General features: G+C 43.5%; 1 protein-coding gene across 1 annotated transcript; it reads left to right on the plus strand.

Annotated features, from left to right (window-relative positions):
* Positions 1-45: 45 nt before the first annotated feature.
* slc22a15 (solute carrier family 22 member 15) lies at positions 46-11,172 on the plus strand. Its single transcript, XM_063191929.1, has 12 exons — positions 46-286; positions 648-800; positions 933-1,065; positions 1,422-1,586; positions 2,065-2,194; positions 2,981-3,208; positions 4,995-5,135; positions 5,758-5,843; positions 6,100-6,208; positions 6,985-7,057; positions 8,324-8,482; positions 10,011-11,172. Exons 1-12 carry the CDS (start codon positions 203-205, stop codon positions 10,086-10,088), a joined length of 1,539 nt encoding a protein of 512 aa, XP_063047999.1. The 5' UTR covers positions 46-202; the 3' UTR covers positions 10,089-11,172.
* The last annotated feature ends 11,515 nt before the right edge of the window (positions 11,173-22,687 follow it).

The following is a 22,687-nucleotide window of genomic DNA, read 5'->3' on the forward strand; positions in this document are numbered from 1 at the left end:
AGAGTCGTATGCGTGACGTGTATTGACGGAACTGGGATGGGTTGGCAGCTGCTCTCCACACACAACAGGCTTGACATAACTCCACAATCTCGGGTCTTGCTCATCACCAACCACATCAGTAGTTACAACAATGATGAAGCCTTCTTTGCATCCTCTCACGTTCTTGTGAGGCAACACCGTAAGGACTGCGTGCCCTCTTGTGATGGATTTGGAGGAAGCTTTCCAAGTGGTTGGAGAATTCGGCACATACCAGAAACGTGCAGTGGCAATACTCACGTTGTTACAGGTAATATCAGAGAGTTTCTTATGGCTGTGGCGGTGTGTTTTAGACCAGTTGTTATTGTGTTTCCCCCCTAAGTACTTCTTCAGGAAGTGAGACCGTGCATTGGCAATATTTTCACGAAAGACGGCCATCAAGTCTGCGGTGCACGCAATTCATTTCGTGTAGGCTAGGATGTTTTGGATTGATGTAATGACGTGTCTTCAGTCTGCAACGTTTTGGCAGTCGGTAACTTTGTTACATGCAGCTGTTCTGTCTGCTTTCTCCGGACAGACATGACAAGACGAGGGCAGCCTTAGTCTTGTTTTTATTTAGCCTTTGTATTGGACAGCCAGTTATTGTGATTTTTTACTTCCGTATTTTACAGATTTACATGGCATGTCAGTCCATGCTAATAGTCCTGATTGGAGCAGCACCCAGTCACACTACAGAAAGACTGGAGAATACAGGTGCAGGTACAGAAGTACAAGGCAGCAGCCAAATATCATTCACAGAGGATTCCAGCTCCATAGTTGCAGAGGTAAATGATGAGCTTTTTCTGTCTGCCAAGTTCTGCTTTTGGTAAACTTAACAATTTTCCTTTTCTTATTGCCTATTTTGATAATGCACGGATGACATATATGCACCCTCATTCAGATGTCCTCTTTTTCAGTGGTACCTCATTAAACATCAAGCCTATAAAGTCCACTTGGCTGGTTCGCTGTTTTTTGCTGGTGTGCTGATTGGAAATGTGTTTTTTGGACCACTCTCAGACAGGATTGGGAGGCGACCTGTCTTTTTGGGAGGTAAAGAGGTCATTCAATCACACACAGTGGACCGAAAAAGTGTGCTGTGTGTTCATGTCTTCTTACCTGTTATAAACTACAGTATTATGGATTTAATTATTCAGACGTATTGAGAATCACATTGGTAGTATTGTCACATACATTTAATACAGTTACACAATTCTTTAATACAGTTACACAACATCTTTTTTGTTTGTTTATTTCTTTATTTATTTATGGTCATAGCAGGAAGTACACTAACTGCATATTCACCAATGGTGAAAACATCACAGACAACATGGGATGTGTGAAAATGAAAATCATACAATGCCACATCCCCATTCTCAGCTCCTTCCATGTCTTTTATTCCCCTACAGCTCTGTTTTTTGAGGTGCTGTTTGGATACGTGAGCGCTCTGGCCCCGAGCTATGAGGTGTTTGCCCTGTCTCGGCTGCTCGTGGGACTGATGAATGGAGGAATGGCCCTCGTGTGTTTTGTGCTTACTCAGGAGTATGTGGGCAAGTCCTACTGGGCAATGACGGGTACGAATTATCATCATTGAAATACTTGAAAGACTTCTGGTATGTCAATGTTTCAAACTTGGCTTTTCAGGAAAGCCATATCCGTCCACTGCATACCTGCACCACTTTTCATCAGCACTGACACATTGTAATTGTCCATCTCATAATTCAGTGTGGAAGGAAAGATGGATTGCACTCTTCAACTTTTTCTTTGATGGGTTACATTTATTCTCAGTTGTTTTTAGCAATATTAAAGTAAAGAAAGCTCCCGCACACTGTTCACATTTGCATGGTTTAATGCAACGTTTCGGTCTACTGACCTTCTTCAAGCAATTCAAACAAACCTTTGGGGTTCCACTCCTACGCACCTGACCAAGGAGGTGTGCAAGAATTCTCCACTTACTCAGTTGTTTTTAGCAAACAGTACAGTGCAGCCATTTCAACCATAGCTTCACACATGCGTAATGCGTATCTGTTGTGTTGCCCTTCTCGTCTTCAGGAACCTTGACCAACATGACCTTTGCGGTGGGCATTGCCCTGTTTGCTGCCCTGGGCTACTTCATCAGGCCGTGGAGAAACCTGGCCATGGCTGCCAACTCGCCTGGCGTTCTCTTCTTTCTTCTCTGCGTGTAAGTTTGACCATCTGCAACAAATGCACAGGGTGCTGGAGTTATTTGTATCAACGTCATATAATGTAGGCAAAGAGAATCGAAAATGCATGTCATAGTTCCGATATCTTCAAGTATGCCTGTATGCCCAGCCCAGCTGGTTATGGTGGTCACAGTGCTATTTTTGCTGAAATGAATAATCTTTGCATTAGGGTAAAGTTTCGCTGTGGCACTTAATTATATGTTTATCTGCCTCACACTTTGACCTTTTGAACACTGTTTTTTTTGTGGTGTTGTGCTCTGTGCATTTCTCTCAACTGCCAGCTGGATACTTTGATTTGCTGCTGCAGCATATCTTGCATGCACATAGTTGGTTTTAATGGTTGCTTTACATTATGGTACACTTGCCATTTTCCCATATATTTTAACTGTATTCAGCTTCTGTTTTTGAAACACTGTTGTAATTCTGTTGTGTTGCTGGTTGCATATCGAATGACAGTAACTTTATGACTAAATAATACAAAATGTTGCTTTGTTCACTGTCTAAAACACTATGGGTGGAATACACTCCATGCCCTATACCTGTACAAGCACTTTAGGTTGTAAATGAATAAGGGTATTTAGATGTAGACTAAGTCTAAGGGCCAGTCTGAAATTGTCTATTTTGTCTCTTGCCCTAGCACTTGCGTCTTGCTATGTGCATTCACACGAGACAAAGTGGTGTCTCTCCATTATCAAAGGGAAAAAGGGGGGAAGATTTACAACAGGTGCCTCCCTCCCTATCCCGTTTCCCTTCTCTCTCTCCAGGACTCTTCCGGAGTCCCCCCGCTGGCTCTACTCCCGTGGGAAGACGCAGCAGGCAGAGCAGGTGCTGCAGGAGCTGGCCCAGAGGAACGGGAATGGCCGTCCCATCCTCAAGCTCCGCCGCCCCCCGGGGCTGGACCGCCCTGACGGCTCCTCCAGCAGCACAGGCCTGGCTCCACTGGTCCTCCACCCAGTGCTGCGGCGGAGGACTCTGGTGCTCATGTATGTGTGGTGAGTATGGTAGTCGCGGTTACTCATTGCATTACATTACACTTAGCTGACAGGGTATGGTTATAGTCTCTGGAGCCAGAGCCGGTTTAGACCACCATGTTTTTTATTTTTCTTTAACCCATTGATGCCTGATGTTGCGTTAAGCAACATTGGCCCTGGCACCTGGAGCTACATTACGCAACATGCAGGCTCATGAGATTTGAAACGACTTAATTAAAAATCTCTGTTTGTTTGAGGTGAATGAACACATTCTAATGAAAGATGATGGTCTTAGCGTTTAAATGCAACTTAGTGCATATTTTTATGTGCTTCAGAAGATTCCGAGATATTTAGGTTTTTATAGGCTGAGGGCAGCTTTTCTTAAAAAGGGCTCAGGCATTCAGCACCCTTTTTTGCTGGTGCCTTAGGCGCCAATGGGTTAAATGATTTCATGTCATGAGAATTGCTAGATACGGGTTGGTCATAATTTCACTGTGAATGTCACTGACTGATTTCTTAGTTGTTGAAGCAGAATTATTTTTTCATAAAAACATTCCTCAAATGTTGCTAATATTTAGCTTGAATGGCTGATATACTGTATGTTCTCATATTCACTATGTGATGGAACAAACTAATTCTGACATTAAGTGTACTTCACTCGTTGCACCATTAGACTGTTGAGTTCTCAGCTTTTCAGTGAGCTCGACCATTTCTGCTTTTGTTTCCGTAGTGTTTGCTATTGTAACCTGGTTATCATTGTATCATTAAAATCGCAAAAGGATGAGCTCCCCAAAATTCCAAATGTTGTAATAGTACAAGGGGTCAATACTGAAAATGTATAGTTTAGACACAAACATAAACACAACAAACGTTTGACATTTACACAACTTGCACTCTAGGTGTTCTTTTAATATCCTAACTCCCTTGCTCCCTTGCCTGCTTGTGGCCTCGTGATGATGTCACTGACAGCAGAGGTGTATTTCAACATCTCGCAAAAGCGCAATTCTAATGACATTTCCTCATTTGCAATCGGGATGGTGAATGGAGAGTAGTAGTTAAAGAGAAAACACGCACATCCGTCTCAAAAAATAGGGTGCAGGACCAACAAAAATACCATGAAAAAATTGAATGAAAAGTCCGCGACACCAAGCTCCCGTTGCTCTTTTTAATGTAACGTTTCGGGCAGCATGCCCTTCATCAGACATTGTTCATCAGACAGTGCTGCCCGAAACGTTACATTAAAAAGAGCAACGGGAGCGTGGTGTCGCGGACTTTTCATTCAATTGAATGAAGAGTAGTCCCCCAAAAGTTGTTGTGGATAAGCTGACAGTGGGGAGACTTTATTGTTTCCTCCACGGAGGCGGGGCGTCGCTTGAAACACGAGGCCACAGGCACAGGCCGAGGACGGGAGTCCGCATATTGCAAAGAACCCAGAGTGCCTTGCAATATGCGACCTTGCCTCCTCCACTTGCGCTTGTCTCCTCGTCCCGCCTCCTGGCCCCTCCTCCGTGGAGAAAGCGATAAAGTTTCCCAGCTGTCAGCCTAGCCACAACAACTTTTGAGGGACTGTTTTTCATTCACCATCCCAATTGCAAATGAGAAAAAGACTCTACAATTGAGCTTTTGCAAGATATTGAAATATAATGCTGTTGTCAGTGATGTCATCATGACATATTACTTCCTGGTACGAGGAGAGAAGCAAGTGGAGGAGGCAAGGTCGCATATTGCAACGCACTCCCAGTGTCACATGTAAGATGGAGGTCTATCCAAGAAAGTCATTCCTCTATGCTTTGGTTGTGTTCATCAGGTACACATGCAGCTTGGTGTATTACGGGCTGACCATGAACGCCAGTGAAGACACTGGAAACCGTTACCTCAGCGTGGCCATGTATGGACTGGTGGAGCTTCCAGCCTACCCTTTGTGTATTTATTTCATAAACAAAAAATGGTATGCTTCTCTCTTACACCTTACAAAAAATAATTATGTTCATTTGGAGTCGTGTGAAAGTCATCATCGCCTGTTATCAAGGGCTACCTAACGTATCCATGAATGTGATAATTTTGTAAAAGGTATAATTCAGTGCAAAATATTTAACTGATTTTGCATTATTTATATCAGGGATGGGGAACTAATGTCTCGTGGGCTGTTTGCGGCCCCTGAGGCCGTCTTATCTGGCCACAGATATAATTTTAATGTTATGCAGTTTCACATGAAATGTGACATGATTGTAAAGAAATCTTACAAATTACATTCGCAATACAATTAAATTATATTTTCAGGAGATCTCATGAAGGTGGGGTCTGTTGTAAAGATGGCTACCTTCAATATTGGCCTGAAGTGCAAGGGGAACTCTTGGTTTGTGTTCATAGTACAGCCCTTGAATGTCTTTATAAAATTTGGCCCTCAAATGAAAACGGTTCCTCACCCCTGATTCATATAAAATGTGTAAAAATGATGATGTTTTGTGTCGTTGATTTAAAGGGTTAGACGTATTGTGAATTTTTAAAGGATTTTTTTGCGTTTTTCACTGAATACAGTGTTTCCATTTCTGTATTTGGCTTGTGTCTAGGGCTGGAAGAAGAAAAACGATGGCCAGTTTTCTGGCCTGTGCAGGTGTATCGTGTTTACTTACCATGATTATTCCAGCAAAATCAGGTAAACCCAGACTGTTATTTTTCCAAACAAAGACGATAAAAGAATACCCTGATGAGAGTGTTGTATTTTTGTATTCCGAGCCACAGTGAAACATTATTCATTCAGACAAGGGAGGTAGAACTGTGGTCTGTATGGGAAAAACACATTTTTGAAAGGAGGCAGTCAAAAGTATAGGAGATAAAAAACCACTTTAAAATTTGTCTTAATTTGTGAACCTCTTCCATGATTGACCTTGCCGAATTCGTGTTCTCCACAGAGTCCTGGTTCAATGCCACCTCGCTGGCTCTAGTGGGCAAGCTGATGGTCAGTGCAGCTTTCAACATTGTGTATGTCTACACATCAGAACTGTACCCTACTGTAATCAGGTACTTGAACTGCTGATTTTTTTAAATTCAATATCTAATATGTTGTATAATGATGCAAGAGGTCATGATGCAACTGTTTTTATGTTCCATGGTGGTTGTGAATTATGACCAAAGCTGAATGTTATGTGACATTTCACATATGTTGCATTAAATCTGCGTGATTATCACATTTGTAGCATTAAATCCATGTGATTGGGACAGCTGAATGTTATGTGAGTAGTCGCGTGAATTGTATTGAACAAGAGGAAAGCCTCACATACAAAGACCTGATGAAAAGCTTAAAGGGAAATGTTTCTGCTGTGCATTTAAAATGTTTCTTTGAACTGTCTTTGAGCTCTGCTCAGCACAAATGGACAATTGCACCCCGAGTCGCTTTTGGGAGCTCAGCTAACAAACTGAAATAATCATGCGTAAAAAAACAGGTGTGTAAAGTAGGAGGACTAGTAAAAGGAAAGTTTAAAAAAAAAACTCATTACGTAAAATGGGATAATTTGTGTAATCTCCTCAGCCACTGTTGTCCTCAGCATGGATTCACTACTTCTTCTTTATACACAAAACCTCAAATAATACTAGTGAGGAGGACCCTTGGGAAAGATGTCCATTTTGGATATGAATTCAGTGAGGCCAGCGTTTTACCCTGCTGTTGGTTACTAATGTTCACTCAGCCTGCTCAGATCAGCAGCTTGGCTTGTCTTATCTCTGAGACGTGTTCATGCTAACATTCTCTCTCTCTCTCTCTCTCTCTCTCTCTCTCTCTCTCTCTCTCTCTCTCTCAGAAACGCAGGGCTTGGTGTGTGCTCTATGTCCTGTAGAGTGGGTGGTATTCTGGCCCCCTTTGTCCCCTCTATGGTGAGTGTTTATGTGGGTGTCTGTCTACGTATATCTGTGTACGTGTCTCTTATCTTCTGTTGGTATTTGTGTTGTGTGCATGAAACTCAGTGGCCCAGAGTCTGCAGGGCATGTAGGAAGCCCTCCACACACAGGCAATAACAAAACAATAGGTCACAATAAGTCACTGTTTCAAATGTAAAGTGAAGGTGAATGAGAAATTAGTGACATACATGGGCCATAGACAGCACTAATGCTGCTCCCACACACTTGATGGAATTGCATGTAATTGAGATTGACTTCACACTTCAAGGTGTGTATTGTAAATCACTGATTCTTGAGACTGTGGCAAAAACTGCTTTTTCTTTTGAATGAAAAGTTGTTCAAATCCATTAAATATTAGGTATATTATCATAGATGAAGGTCTTGGCTGTGTGTTACCTGGATTTATTTTGTTCATGAAAATGTAATTGAATTTAAACAGAATTAACACAAGGCTATATTACTGTAGAAAATGCAAAAAGTGGGCTAGCCTTTTATCGTGAGTGTTATTATTGAGAGAAAAAACAACAGCAATCATAGCTCATTGGACAGGTGTGCCAAATGGTTCTACTGGTATTATGGCAGTTGATAATGCAATCAAGTCCAGGGGATGATTCCAACATTAGAGTTCTAAAATTCAAATTCAAAATTTGGAGGGGGAAAACTGGCAGTTGGTCAGGGTCCTTGCTGCCACACCTGTTATGTGTAGCTTCTGGCTGCTAAAGTGGAGGAGAGCATTGTGAGATCATCAGCCTTGCGGCGCAAGCCCTCTTAATAATCTATGTATAAATCAGAGATGTAACTTATTAGTTACCATCAGGCATGTACACATACATATGCATAGCCTACACTAAGCTGTGTGTTACAGAGACAGTGCGTCTCTGTACACAAATATGACGTGTGTGTGTGTGTGTGTGTGTGTGTGTGTGTGTGTGTGTGTGTGTGTGTGTGTGTGTGTGTGTGTGTGTGTGTGTGTGTGTGTGTGTGTGTGTGTGTCACTGTGACGTACCACTCATTGTTCCCTCACATAACCCTTTGACGAGTACATATCCCAGTAGTAGTTCTAGACTTTCCCTTAAACGTTGTACAGCTCACAAACTGGAACATAATGTTAATGTTACCACAGGGTGTGTGAGAACTCAAAATGTTGCTGTAGTTCTTCTAATTAAATGTGACTTTAACTCCTCAAAGGCTTGAAAATCATTTGTCTTGTAAATGTGCAATGCGGTGCTGTGTGTCCTGCAGAGGGTGGTGCATGAGTCCATGCCCTTCACGGTGTTCTGCCTGAGCGGCATCTCCGCCGGCTGCCTGGGACTCCTCCTCCCGGAGACGCTAAACAAACCCGTTGCCGAGACGCTGGACGAGCTGGGCAGCCCCGCCTACCAACGCATCGTGGAGAGCAAGGTTTGTGCTGTCTCTCCCTCTGCCCACTCACACACACACTCTGTGATGCATTTGGATGAAGTGGCGTAGCCCTCTTTGTTGGCCAGCCTTGCTTACCAACGCATCGTGGAAACTAAGATGTGTGCTGTCTCTGCCTCCACCCCCACAAGGACTCCTTATATCTTCTCATTTCCCATGTAAGATAGGATAAACCTGGAGGGAAACTCGTCTTGGGCAGATACAGTAAGAGTTGCAATCTGCATTCAGACATTGAGAAACATACCTGAGACGTACTGTACATGAACACAAGTTGCAAACAAGACACGACATTGCATCACAACATAGGAGAGGAAAGTATCGCACACCGATGTAGTTTTTGTTTAGGTGCTGGGCTGGCCACCTGTGCATTCTTCTAACAAAGAAAACGAAGAAGACGTCACACACTGTGCTGCATATTTTATTTCAAGTGACCTTTCATGTAGTTTGAAGAAGGCCAGGCGGCCGAAACGTCACTTGAAATAGAGCATGGCGCTTACAGTAGGGCACTCGTCTGCTACACGGCTGACCCGGGTTTGATTCCGGCTCGGGTCCTTTGCCATCCCTTCCCTGTCTCACTCTCCCAACTCGCTTCCTCCACTATCCTGTCTCATAAAGCATTATCAATCATAATAAAGGCTTGAAAAGCCCCCAAAAATACTTGTGTGGAGAGTGTGCAATATTTTCTTTATATACGTAGATCCCATCACAACACAACATACAGTAGAATGCTAAAATTGCACAGACAAGACGCCAGATGTTGAGTGAAATTCTGCATTGCAAGTAGAATTAGTGGTTAAAAATTGTGTTGCGTTGACTGAAGCCTTGTGCATTTGGATAAAGTCACATGTTTATCTATGCCGGGCGGGCAGCCCTGCCTACCAACGCATGGTGGAGACCAAGGTGTGCCGTCTCTCTGCCCGCCCACATACACACAGGGTCGGATAAAGATGGCCCCGGCCCTCTAGGCTACAGGTTGCTGGAGGGCCACTGGAAGGCAAATTTCACAACAAATTGACATAGACAGTGACATAATTATGAGCTCGGAAAGTCAGAATTAAGGATAGCATGTCTACCAACTGTACCCAACACAACAGATGACATTTTCAATATTGCATCTTGTCACAATTCTGCCATTTTGGCCAATCAGGGGCCCCCTGGTAGGTGGGGGCCCCTAGGCTGAAGCCATATCTAGCCTGTGTGTTAATCCGGCCCTGCATACACACGCTCATCAGGAGCCACAACGTGTCTGCCTGTGCCTGTAGCAGCCTTTTTTCCCCTCCTTTTCTGCCTACTGGGTGTGACTGTTTTTTGTTGTTGTTTTTTTTAGCCCAGTAGCAAATTTGTAAGTTCTCTTTGTAATAAAGTGATTCCTTAGATATGGTAATGTCCCATGTCTAGTATAACTGTGTATTGTAAGTTAAAAGGAACAGCTAAAATTTGTTTTTCCTGACTGAAGCCTCGTACATTTGGATGAAGTACCATGAGTTTCCATCTTTGTGTTTTTGAACAGGTGCGTTTACTGGAAGATGAGGAGGAGGAGGAGGAGGAGAAGAAGGAGAAAGGACCAAAGCACAAGCTTAATGGCTAAACAGCCTGGAGAGTCCAGCCAATCAGGATGAGGAAGGTGTGAGGTGAAGCTCAGGTCAGACAAGAGGGACCTATTACAGGGGGGTGGCCCGAGTGCAACGACTGCCCTGGTGCTCCCCATCACCATCCACATCTTACCCAGCATTTCACCAGCATTGCCTGAAGCGTTCATGCCATGGGGACCAGCACACAGGAGCAGCAGCTTCACTCAGAAGCACTTCTGGTTCAACACCAGAGGCGCGTCAGATTCCAGCAAAGACTCGTAAGGGAAATTCCCGAGTAGCTCTCACCAGCCGCATGAGTGAGTTGTGTGAGGGACCAAGACCAATCAAGGATGCTGTGGGTGAGTGACAGCCTTGTTACAACTGGGGAGTCAAAAAAAAACGGATTTTGTTTCATTGCATTTTTTTTTTAACTTAATTTTGTGCTCAGTGTCATTCCTAAAGGATGCGTGCCATCACAGGGCACACACTCAACCAGCCCATTCACTAAATTACTGAAGTACTTAGTGTACAGGACCAAACTGTTCCAGGGGAATTCCTGAATGTTTTCTTTTTTTTGTCTTAATTACTGTCATTCTACCCAATGCCATTATTTTTTGTACTCTTGAATTTATTGTTTTTCTAACACCTCTCATTGTGCCTATTTCATGGGCAGAGACGTTCAGTATTCAATTGTATGATAGAGTTGTGTGTGAAAGGTTTTTGGGACTTCACTTGAGCGCTAGATGAGACTAAATATATAATTGTCTGCCTCTGTCTCAAATCTTGTACACTAGTTGCTGTAGGTTTTGTTTACAGCAGATGACTAGTCAGCTGGTCACTGGTGTAGGACTATATTTCAGTGACTTGGGGATCTTTGACAATGGATAATGTTATTTTGGAAGTTTTGGTATCCAATTTTTGAGTCATCTGGAAACTTCATAGTCAAAGACAGTAGTATTACACGGACAAATGTGCAAAGTTAACGTGCAAGGCTGTAAATCCTCCATTTTCAGAGGACTGTTCTTGCACAATAGGGTCAATGTTGTTGTGATATGGTCAAAGTCTAGTAATGGTAATGATAATAAAAGGGATGTCAACGTATTTGTTTTTAGTAGTGGTATTATTTGTAAAATGCAGTTGGGCTTCTCAGCCACTAGGTGGCACAGTCATAGAGAGAAGCTGCGGCTTGAACCTGGCCCACCTTTGACCCTCTACCCCCCCCTTTGCCGGTGGCAAGTGATGTCAGCATTGACGCAGGTGAGCGCGGCCCAGGTAAACCGCATGGTTCCAGGAGCTGAGACATCAAAGGGATCCCTGTGCTGAAGATGGAACCACACTAAATGTTTTTTGTTTTTTTTCCACCTCCCGTTGGGATTTAATGACAGCCTATGGCAGAGTTGGCTCGGGCACCTGGCAGAGCAGGTAGGCTGCCGGAGAATCGAGGTGGGGTGCAGGGGAGGGAGGAGGCGGGGGTTAAACTGTAATCACTGTTTTGATTATAAGCCTCTTGTCTCCCAGCAATAGCTGACAGCACAGAAATCCCCCTTCGTCCGCAAAACAGATAAACAGCAGAACGTGACGTGGTTTTCTTGTCTTGTCTGCTGCACTAAACCCTGCTTGGATTTGAGATCATTTAACTTACAGGGGGCGTTTAATTTGGGTTTTTTTTTTTTTTAGATAAAGTTGGCTTATTGGGTAATGAATAACGCTTTTTGATTTCAAAACCCTCAGAGACTACAGATTTTGTTCAAAGCCTGAATTTTACAAAGGTCACTTAAAGTGACTGTAAATAGTTCTGTTCTGCTCAACAATTGATGTTGCATTGCACAAAACAATGACTTACTCTATTCTTTAAAAAATTAAACAGACAGACAGTACAGTATGATCTTTTCTACTTGTGCAAAGCACATTTGTCCATGGCACCATGTTTGACTGGGGAAGAAATGGTGAACTAATATTACCTGGCAACATTGCCTTGTGTTCCATCACCTGATAATCATGACACCCAGGGCAACTGTCTTGAGCATTGTTGCCAGGCAGCGTTACTAACAGCTTCTTTTTGAGCACTTCCCCCCTAGGGCAACACATACTTTTCAGGGCAACCTCAATCATCTGCATTGCAATTTCTCCTGATCATCCTTTCAGAACACTGGTAACTTATCTCGCTGTGTGTGCCTGGTAACATTACTCAAGAAACGTATATCTGGTGTCCAATGATTAATCTACAGCTTATCCTTGTTCTATGGAGTCTTTGTAATTTGATGATCGAAAGACAATTTAAACAACCTTTTGTTTGTAGCCACTCTCAGCTCAGAGCTATTTCCAAATTAAATGGCTCTGGGTGAAAGTTGATTGAGGTAGAGTTCATCTGTATTCAGATGGCCTGAGAGAAAATGGAAACATATTTTTGCATGATTTGCCAACCCTCAACAAAGGATTTTCCTAAATATTATACGATCGTTTCAAATTGTGTGAAAATCCAGTTTATTTGTTTCATGAAGTATGGACATTAATCATGCTTGTTTTCAGAAGTTGCTTGTTGCTGCTTTAGGTACGGTAAGTTGTTGTCCAAAGAAAAAGCAATGTTACTACTGGCAGTTAAAACTTTGCCAATGTGGTGAGCATGATGGCAGTCATGGGTGCAGCTAGTGAGGGAAAGGTGTTACAGATTCTAAGGGCCCCAAGCACTGATAGGGCCCCTTAAGGGGTCCCAAAATTCTAATTTTTCATGGGTCCCAACATTTTTGTCGGCACCCCTGATAGCAGTGAATACTGTCAGTGTAAAACAGAAACACCTCAGGATATTTTATATGTATCGCAGAGCGGTGCTACACTGTTAGTAACACTCCCTAAAGATGTTGGTTTCTCTTTAAGGTTCTCCAAAAACAGAGAACTGTTACTAATTAAACTTTGTCAGTGCGGTGAATGTGCCAGTGAATGCTGTTCAACACAGAAACACCTCGGGATGTTTTTGTGTGGGGCTACACTCTTTAGTAACACTCCTACTGTTTGATTAGAGCTATAATCCTCCAAGATGACTGTATGGCCTTAGGAGACGTGGCTGAGGGCATGGCTGAGCCAGAGGAGAAGGCAACTGACACATGGACTTCATCTGGTGCCAACAACCAAGTTCACCATCGGGTCAAGTCAAGTGCATGTGGGTGAGGCAGGAGAACTAGAAATAAAAACTCTGAATTAAAGTTAAGCAATACTACTCTCAAATTAAATCAAGTTAGTAAAGTGAACTGCCTGCAACATTGTCGCTTGAAAAGTAGAAAGTGGTACCCATAGCAACAGAATGAAGGGCAGCTTTGTGGATCTACCACTCACCTCTAATATTGGACGTCATTGGGATCTACTTCATCATAAAGCGTTTAAAAATTGATGTTTTGTGGATTGCTGCCTAAAGAAAATCATTATAAAACAAATAAAAAATATATATGGCAACCAGGTGATATCGGGACACTTTGTTGGCCGCTATCCCTAATGAGTAGTGCATGATAACCTTTGACATGGGCCTTATGTGAGATTCTAATGACCTGTACATATAAATAGAAACATTTACAGACCTAGTATTTCCCCATTGCATTTGAAAGGTTTTGTTTCTTTCCCAGTGCATGTCAATGAGTATTCAAGATGCCTATTTTTATAAATTAAGAATTTACAAATTTGAGAATTTGCCATTTATGATTGAATATTGAAGATCCCTGCCTGCGGCAGGCTCCATCACCCCGGTGATAGATATTCACACCATACCCCGATGTGCATATGTCTGTGCATGCGCCAAATGATTTGTGGCAGCCAGCCAGACCGATAATTCACTCTCGGCTAGTCGTAAATCGCCAATGGTGACATCAGGAAACATGGAGGTCATGTGCAATCTCTTAGGGGTCACCAATGCTGAGCCAGAACATAAAGAACACTCCTCATCATTGAAGTGAGTGTACTGTACAATATATTTGTAGTAGTACATTTCAATAGTATTACTTCTCTAAATCTGTCATATTTCATGAGTCCCCAGGATTCCTAGAAGCACCACTGCCTGCTGCCTGCCTTCATCTGGCTTTCTGTTTGCACCAATGATTTTAATTATTTTGATTTTACACCTGAAATCAGTTATTCCAAAACATCTATCGGGACCCCTTTTTTGACTGGCCAATATATTTTCACAACTCACCCAACCACCCCAATATTCCAAATGCCACACATTTTGGTCCATTAGTGTTTTTCACAGGAAAAGTAAATACATAGCATCACACCATAGCAGTGATTACTGTAACTAGCCAATTTGTGGAATTAGGTTGACATGTGGTTTTCCCATTTCCCATTTTTGTATGCCTAGTCCCTTTGTCTGCAAGCCCCCCTGCAGTATCTCCATGCCCCCCCCTAGGGGTCCCTACCCCCATTTTGGGAACTTTTATGCTATTTGTTTGTTTTTGTATTTATACAGTAGTACATTGGTGAGAGGAAGAATAGACGGGGGAGAAGGCGATGCATTTCCTCCTTAGTGGCCTTCTGCTCTAAGGCAGAGGGAGCTGACATGGTGTCAATGAAGTAATGGAAAAAAAACAGCCAGAGTGCTTCTACACGCGAAGGGATGGAGAGGAGAAAGTGAGTGAGAAATTGGACTGGTTCCAGCTTTTTTTTTCTTTCTCTTTATTCTACTCCTTCCTGTCATTGCTAACACCCCGTGCAACAGGTGTACGATCTTGACTCACATCCCAGCCCCACTTCCATCAGGCGAGGTCAGCCAAGGTTTATTCAGGTTGTTTTTTTCTCTCTCTCTCTCTCTCTCTCTCTCTCTCTCTCTCTCGCTGTCTCTCTCTCTCTCTCTCTGTCTCTCTCTCTCTCTCTCTCTCTCTCTCTCTCTCTCTCTCTCTCTCTCTCTCTCTCTCTCTCGCTGTCTCTCGCTGTCTCTCTCTGTCTCTCTCTCTCTCTCAGTAGGAGTCACTCATTTTGTACCATGTGTTCTTGACTGCAAGGCCTGGCAAACTCCATTATTCACCCACTATGGAAATTACATGGAAATGGGGAAAAATGTGACTAAGGTTATGATATCTTTTATATATACTTTTAAACAATGTTACCGGTGGGCAACATCAAGATGATTGCCTCCACATTTTCTGACGGAATAGTTAGAAAAGTCTTCTGCTGATTCCTAGTTCTCTTGATAAAAGTGTTGTGGAGATAAACAATCCGAACAAAATCTTGTTCAGACATATTGCTTAAGAAGTTGCCCTGTGCATCGTCACCTCTGCTGTAGTACATCCCAAACTCCGGTATTCTAAAACTGTGCTAGATGCCTGTTGTGTGCACGTGCTTAACGTTGAAAGTCATGCAATGTTAGCATTTCATTCAGCATAAAAAAGGTAGCAATCTTCATAAATCTACCAAAAAAGTACAGTACTGTTATGGAATCGGAAAAGCACTGAAAGGTTGAGGAAGAGCGGAAGGGAGACCCCCCTTTACGCCTCTGAAGGAAATATTTCACAGCGGTTCAACACCCCAGACAGGGAGGGGGAAGAATTTACAAGCGACCTGGATGGAGACGCTGAGCCGTCTGACACTATTACTTAGGGGTCAAAGGTCACCAAAGTGGTCTTAGAGAAGGACTCGCCACGTTCAGGTTCAGACCATGGAGCAAGGAAGTGCCATAAAGAAAGACTAGTTCAACTGCCAAGTTTCTGCCTTCATCCCTCCCTCCCTCCCTCCCTCCATTTTGAGGTCACCAAATGCCTCCAGTCCACGCTCTTGGCTTTTTTGGCAAAGCAAAGCTGGATGTTCTCCTCCAAGGCAGACAGGTTCAAGTGCAGTTCATTGCTGCGAAGGGGAACGGCACATGGAGTGTTTTGAGTTGTGTGGTGAGGCTTTAGCTGAAGTCGTCGTATCTCTATCACGATGCACTCGCACTCTCCAACAGGGGGGAAATTGAGGCACTTGAAACTGACAGAGACGTGAATGTACTTGCATTATCTAGGCAAAAAAATGGATATCATGCCACTCTTGAAAACCCCAAAGAGTAGACGATGTGCTTCTTCTAGTCTGTCTCATGCTGACCCTGTCTGCCTCTCCATGTGTCTACGCGTCTAACGGGCCTGGGTGTCTTAAGTGAATGGAAAAACAGGTTTTCACAGATACAGTATGAGGGCTTTCAGTCGGTCCAACGCAGAAAAATATTTGTGTCCTGATTTGACAGCATGATTACTCCCCCTGCCAATGGCAATTACATCTACAGGAAATCTCACTGTATTAAAAGGGCACTCCAGTGTTTGATTACTGTACTGCCTTTGCCTTTCAAAGGTGCCTTTGAGTCGGTGGCTATGTTTTGATAATCCACTGAGTCTGGCATCTCTTCTTTCATCCCAGCAAGAATGTTTTTCCTTCCAATGCATGGTTTCGTTCCTGACAGGGACACTGTCACTTATCCAACGAGCCTGAAACGCTTTGTGAAAGTAATGAAGAAGAAGGTTGCATATTTTAACCTATTCAAGTTGCTTTCCAGGTATGTGAGTGTGCGTGCACGCTCGCACGCATGCCTGCATGCCGTGTGTGTGTCTGTCTGTCAGCCAATCAGGGATTTGACCTTAAACTGATGTGTTATGAGAATATGTGCACCATTTTTAACATTGAGCCCCTTTTCGGAGTTGTCTGCAATGTTTTAGAGTTACCCTCACCATTTATTTAATGTTTGCTGTTGTCTCTGTTATTTGGCTAATTTAGATTTTGTCTCAATTGGCTTTACAATCGCCGTCTATGGGCATGTGCAAATATGTTCTTAAAAACCACTTAAACATTTGTTTTTGAAAATATGCATTTCAAGTGGTTCGGGGTGTTCACTGGCATTCCCTAACAAGGGCGAAGGCTAAATATGGCTTCTGACATTTTTTTATTTTCCAATTTGTGAATTAAAGAAAAAAAGTTATTTTCCAAATGCTACATAAAGCACAACAGAAGCCATGTTTCGCTGCAAAAAATATTATTGAATACCAGTGAATACCCCTGAACACTTGGTGAGTTGCACAGTCTTGAAAACAAATGCTTGGAGTGGTTTTAGGAACATATTTCGGCATGCCCATAGACGGACATTATAAAGCCGGTTGGGACAAACTATAAATTAATTAGCCAAATAACCAAGACAGCAGCAAACATGAAATAAATGGTGAGGGGGACTCAGAAAACTCAGAAAAGGGGCTCAATGTTGAAAATAATGCACTTACCCTTTAAACAAAACCCTGAACAGGAGTAATTTCATTTGTTGTGGGCTTGCTGACTTGAAATAAATGCTGGAGGTGTACATACGTAACCTGTGTAATCCAAACTACAACCCCTCAGCCTTAAGCTGTAGGTTAAAGGTCAGGTGCGCTCACTCAGGCTTTGAAAGTGTGATCTCCCGTGACAGCACTGAATGAGGCCTACTATACTCGACCTGCAGAAACATGACCTTTTTTCCCCCTCCAATAACATGTCTCTCTTTTTTGGCCAAGGTCCAAGACTACTTTCATAAACATGGCCAAACATACTATTTTTGCGGCCTCATTGAGAATGGGAATTAATGTGGAGAATTTGAAGAAACTCAAATTTCTCCACATATAAACTGTAGTAATGTTTAAAAGCATTCAACACCCACTGCCATATCACTGTTTTTTCCTTCAGCCAAGGAAATGATGAAGAATTAATTAATAAGCATCCATCTGCTTTCTGCTTTCCATTCCACTGAAACAATTGTTTAATAATCACTCCAGTTGATCTATGTAATTCTGATAAATGCAAACATCAGACAGATGTTTTGGCTACAAGAGCCTTTATCAGTGGCTTATAGTCCATGTTTAGGAACCGATCTTCCTATATATTCAGTCGAGTTTCGCAGCCTAACTGTATGGAGGAAGATTGCAGAGGTGGCCAAAGTAACAGTAGAAGCAATCATAATGGTGTAACGACAACACAAGCACTAGCACATATTACATAGTGGTTACAGTAGTTATTCCTTTGAACCTAATGAGGTGGCTACAAGTTATTGTTACTGGAAAAAATCTGAAAAATTACCTAAATTACATTAAACGTATTGGATTGGGGTCCCTTTCAGATGACTTTGCTTTAGGTAGCCTATAATTTCACCAAACGCATATCTATAACAAATAATGTAATTGAAATGGAATGTAATGCAATGCCGTAATAAACATACCACCTTTGTTAATAAACATGTGCAAGGGACCAACTACTGAAAGAGAAGCAAGTATGGAGGGCTTGTGGCAGTGATGGAGGGCTGACAAAGACCGATTTCTAGTGTTACAGCAATAGCCTGGACCAGAGATTCTCAAAGTGTGGTCCGGGGACCACTAGTGGTCCGTGACAGAGCTCAGGTGGTCCGCAAGGGGATTTCTATTTTACCTAGACAAGCTAGGAGTAAGCTGTAACATTATTACAAAGCTAAACATAGCATTTTCACTACAATAAGACAGGCGGTCCCTGAACATATTTGGGGGAACAAAGTGGTCCTTGTTCTGAAAAAGTTTGAGAAACACTGGCCTGGACCCTCCCATGGCATAATTCCTGTGACACTCCGCAAAATGCCAAAGCCAAGTCAGTCAGTCAGGCCCAAGAAGAGTAGAGATAGGAGGGCGTACTTACATCATCAGAGCGCAGTACGGCTTGGCCTCGAGGGGAGTCTCTTTCTTCTTCTACAGTCAGTACTGGAGACATGGTTAAGTGCAATGCCACCACCGCCATGGTTGGAGTGTGGAACAGGTCATAGGCCTCCGTGAATGTTTGTCAGCTGTCCGTCCTTAATTATCCCCCATAATTAATGCTGATCTACAGCTGCAGTTAATTTGGCCACTGACAACCGGACATCATCTTTCTACCAATTTTGCGCAGTTTCTGATTTCCAGTTACAATTTTTATCCATCATGGCGTCGCACCCACTGACCATGCGCACCGTGTTCTTTAGCTACGCCCCTGTACTATACCCGTGACTAATACATTTCCCATCGAGTGATAGTTCTTATCCAATCTACGTTCTTTGGTCACCAAACCAGCCATCTAATTAAGTTCATATCCCCCTCCAAATGGTAGCTAAATGAAGGCACTTCCAATGGCTAGATGGAACAAAAGTGGAGACCGACTAGTTCCGTCATTGGCCCACCTGTCAGCAGAAAGTCAGAGGCAAGACTGGATTGTAAGTTTCAGCATACTGTTGCATACAGAGGCATTTCATACACAAGTGTTAAGTCTGCCTGCTGAAAACTCTGAAGCTATGACTGCTGGGCCAGACTAGAAGCTCAGAAGAGCTCATAGTCATGATAGCCAGGCTACTGCAGAAGTCGTCTATGTTGACATCAGGAGAGGAGAGGAGCAGGGCGCAACCTGCAGTGGCATACAGAGGCATTTCATAGACGCAGGTTAAGCCTGCCCCCTGACAACAATGGAAGCTATAATAGGCAAGGCTTCAGTAGAAGCTTGGAAAGCTTCGTAGACATGATAACCAGACCACAGTGGTCCTTTTCTACGTTGACCTGAAGAGAGGAGCAGGGAGCAACCTCCAGTCCTGAGGTCTGAGATAATGAGCAGGCCTGTCAGACAACATCTGCTGCCGCCGCATTCCAACACACGCACCCGGCAGAGGACAAGCTGGAACCACCACCACCAGAGTTCATGACTGACAAATAGCCCCTGGCTGCTCTTCTCTCTTCACATACTCTGTCTCTCTCTCTCTCTCTCTCTCTCTCTCTCTCTCTCTCTCTCTCTCTCTCTCTCACTCTCTCACTTGCTCTCTCACCCCAGCAAGAACTTGATCACTCACACACAGACATACAGTGTAGAACACACACACACACACACACACACACACACACAGACACACACACACACACACACACACACACAGACACACACACACAGAGACACGCACACACACACACAGTGGACTGAATCCACTAAAGTAGAGAGCTGCAGACGCAAACAGCAATGTGCATTGTGTGTCCAACAAATTGCGCGTGTCAGGGGAGAGATTGATGTATGCTGCTGCTGTGTTGTTTGTGAGAGCTGACAGTCCCACCTAATCCTAACACCTCCCTCGCGCCCCCTTGCCCCACCCTCTCTCTGTCTTGCTCTCTCTTTTCTCCCCGTCTTTGTCACTCTCCAGTCTCCACCTCTCCACACACACCCAACCCCCCACCTCTCTCTCCCTCTCTCCACAGATTCACCTCAAGTTACCTATATTACTGTACGTGCTCAAAGTAGGGCTGCATCAACCGGCTGATGCTGTTGCAATCATGCCATTCGGTAGCTTATTCATTCACACATGTGTGCACTGCACGCAAGCAAACTATGCACACTCATGGTACAAACCCACCTCCAGCTTGGGAAGCGTTGCAACCTACTGCCGAACTTGGCCACTTCATTGTAACTTCAGTGAGGTTTCCTCACGTGGTTAGTCAATTTCTTTCAATAACTAGGTGGTAAGCTGTGTGACACCCAGACCAATTTTGACAAATGCGGGGTGGAATCGAAAAGGGGGAAATGAGATGACATGATGTAGCCTACAGATAGCAGAAGAAGGGGGGCGTGGTTGGAAGGGATTTGTATCCACTATCCATACTTGTGGAGGACATTCTACACTCCCACTGCGTTGCCTGCCTCCGTTTTCAGCACTTTTTCTCTTTCCATGCACACTGCAGTATCAGACAGGGTTCACATCTCGCTCTTGTGTGCATGCCCATGTTTTGCAACTGTGGGCCGTCAGCAGCAGGAATGGGTTCAGTGGATTGACGAGGCTTTGCCAGTCCATGACCTACATTCCGCTGGTGGTTTTTTTGTGAATTCCATACATGTATCTGATGCTCCGGGCTACGTCCTTTCGACAGTTTTCCACACATTCCACTGGCGGGCTTGTGTTCATACGTGGGCCGGCTGGGATGCGCTCGCTGGTCGCTGTCCCGTCCCCTGTCGTCTGCGTTTTGGCTGACCATGTGTAAATTTTGCGCTCGCTGGGCCGTGACTATTTTTGTTTGGAGAATGGGGTAGCTGTCGCACCCTCCAGACCCCTGGCTGTCTAAACTAGCCATAGGCATAACTGCCTTCGGAATGAAAACACAGGCGTTGTGTTGTTCTGGCTAATTTCCCCTAACGCCACTGAAACCTCATCCAAGTACACAGTGTGTCTAAACTTAATCAATGAGCCTTTTTTTTTTTTTTTTTGCAAAACATGTTGTTCATCTTCAGCCCTCTTTTTTTTTTTTTAACTCCACCGTGCTGCAGCCTGATCACTATGTTGTGGGATTAAAATAGGCAGTGCCTAAACTGGTTAAATTCCCAATGTAAAACATTGATGGCAAATAGTCTAATTGTTATTGCGCGATTTGTCCTAGTGTAGAATGGAAACATGGAAATTGTCTTGTTTTGCATTTCGCCTCTGGCGGAAGAACAACTACAGCGTTTATGTAATTGCGTTGTCAGTTCTTGTCACATCCTGCACGTTTTGAATGGACAGCCCCACATGTGATCTAACACTCAAGGGTACCTGTTCTACAGTATTATGTACATTTTATAAACATTTGAATTTGAAATGTCATGCAATGGAAAGTTATCTAGATCATCCTGTAACAACACGTCAAACATTTCTTCACCTTTTCAAGGTTTTCAAGGGATGGAGGAGTATACTGCGCAGAGCGCACTCGCCAAATACGCATAAAATTGTACGGCACGTGACACACGACACTTTTCAACAGTCATCACCTTCACCAACAGAAGGCAGTGTGGGATGAGGAGTGTTAACAGACCGTTAGGACTGGGGGCACTGGGCATTCTTTTTTCTTTTTTTTTGCTAACTCACGTGCCTTTCATAGGTTACTTCGCCCTCATCGGTAAGAAACATTTTATAACCACCCTGTCAGTGTTGTTGTTATACATTTGGTTGATTTGGCTCCAGTGGAACATACTTTGTGCTATTGGACATGTGTTGACTAAACCCCTCTGACCTGTTAGTGACCTGCGGTGCAAACACTACTGACATCTCCGTGAACCGGGCGGTGCTCGCCAAGTTCACTGGCTCTGGAATGACAATGCTGCTTAGCCAAAAAATAACATTACCGCAAGACAACCCTTTTCAAGCTGCAGTCCTCCCACTGCCAGGACGGCTTGCAATTTGGAGCAGTTGAAAAATCTGTGCAGTTGACTGCACCTTTTATCAATCAGTGCAAGCATTCAGACATTCTTCTCTGAGCACCAAAAAAAGCAAAACATTGGGGTAACTTTGTTTAGTTATTATACAATTTATGGTAAATATGACTTGAAGAAATTTAAGCCACTTTTTGGTCCAGAACTGCTCCATAGTTTGCCTATATGTTGGCACGACGTGATATACGGCATTCCCTCAGTTGCGTAAAATAAAATAAAACCCTTGCCTCGAAAGCACTGTAGCTAGCTGAATCACAGACTGGTTCGCATGCGTCATTCAGAGCAATACATTTCATATGAATCAGCCAGATACATGACAATGCTGTGCAGTGCACCCGTGTCCGCAACATTAGTGAAATGCATTCTTTGTACATGTTATTGCAGAGCAGACAACAGGGGACGATAGCTGCCATAGTTGTCCAGGACCTGTTCCATGGTTCAG

The sequence above is a fragment of the Engraulis encrasicolus genome, chromosome 24 (assembly GCF_034702125.1).
Source record: "Engraulis encrasicolus isolate BLACKSEA-1 chromosome 24, IST_EnEncr_1.0, whole genome shotgun sequence".
Lineage (NCBI taxonomy): Eukaryota > Metazoa > Chordata > Actinopteri > Clupeiformes > Engraulidae > Engraulis > Engraulis encrasicolus.

Coding starts and splice junctions, on each gene's coding strand:
- slc22a15 (XM_063191929.1), top strand. CDS start 203: ATGGATTTGGAGGAAGCTTTCCAAGTGGTTGGAGAATTCGGCACATAC. Junction 287..647: donor CAATACTCACGTTGTTACAG/GTAATATCAGAG, acceptor CGTATTTTACAG/ATTTACATGGCATGTCAGTC. Junction 6,209..6,984: donor CTGTACCCTACTGTAATCAG/GTACTTGAACTG, acceptor TCTCTCTCTCAG/AAACGCAGGGCTTGGTGTGT.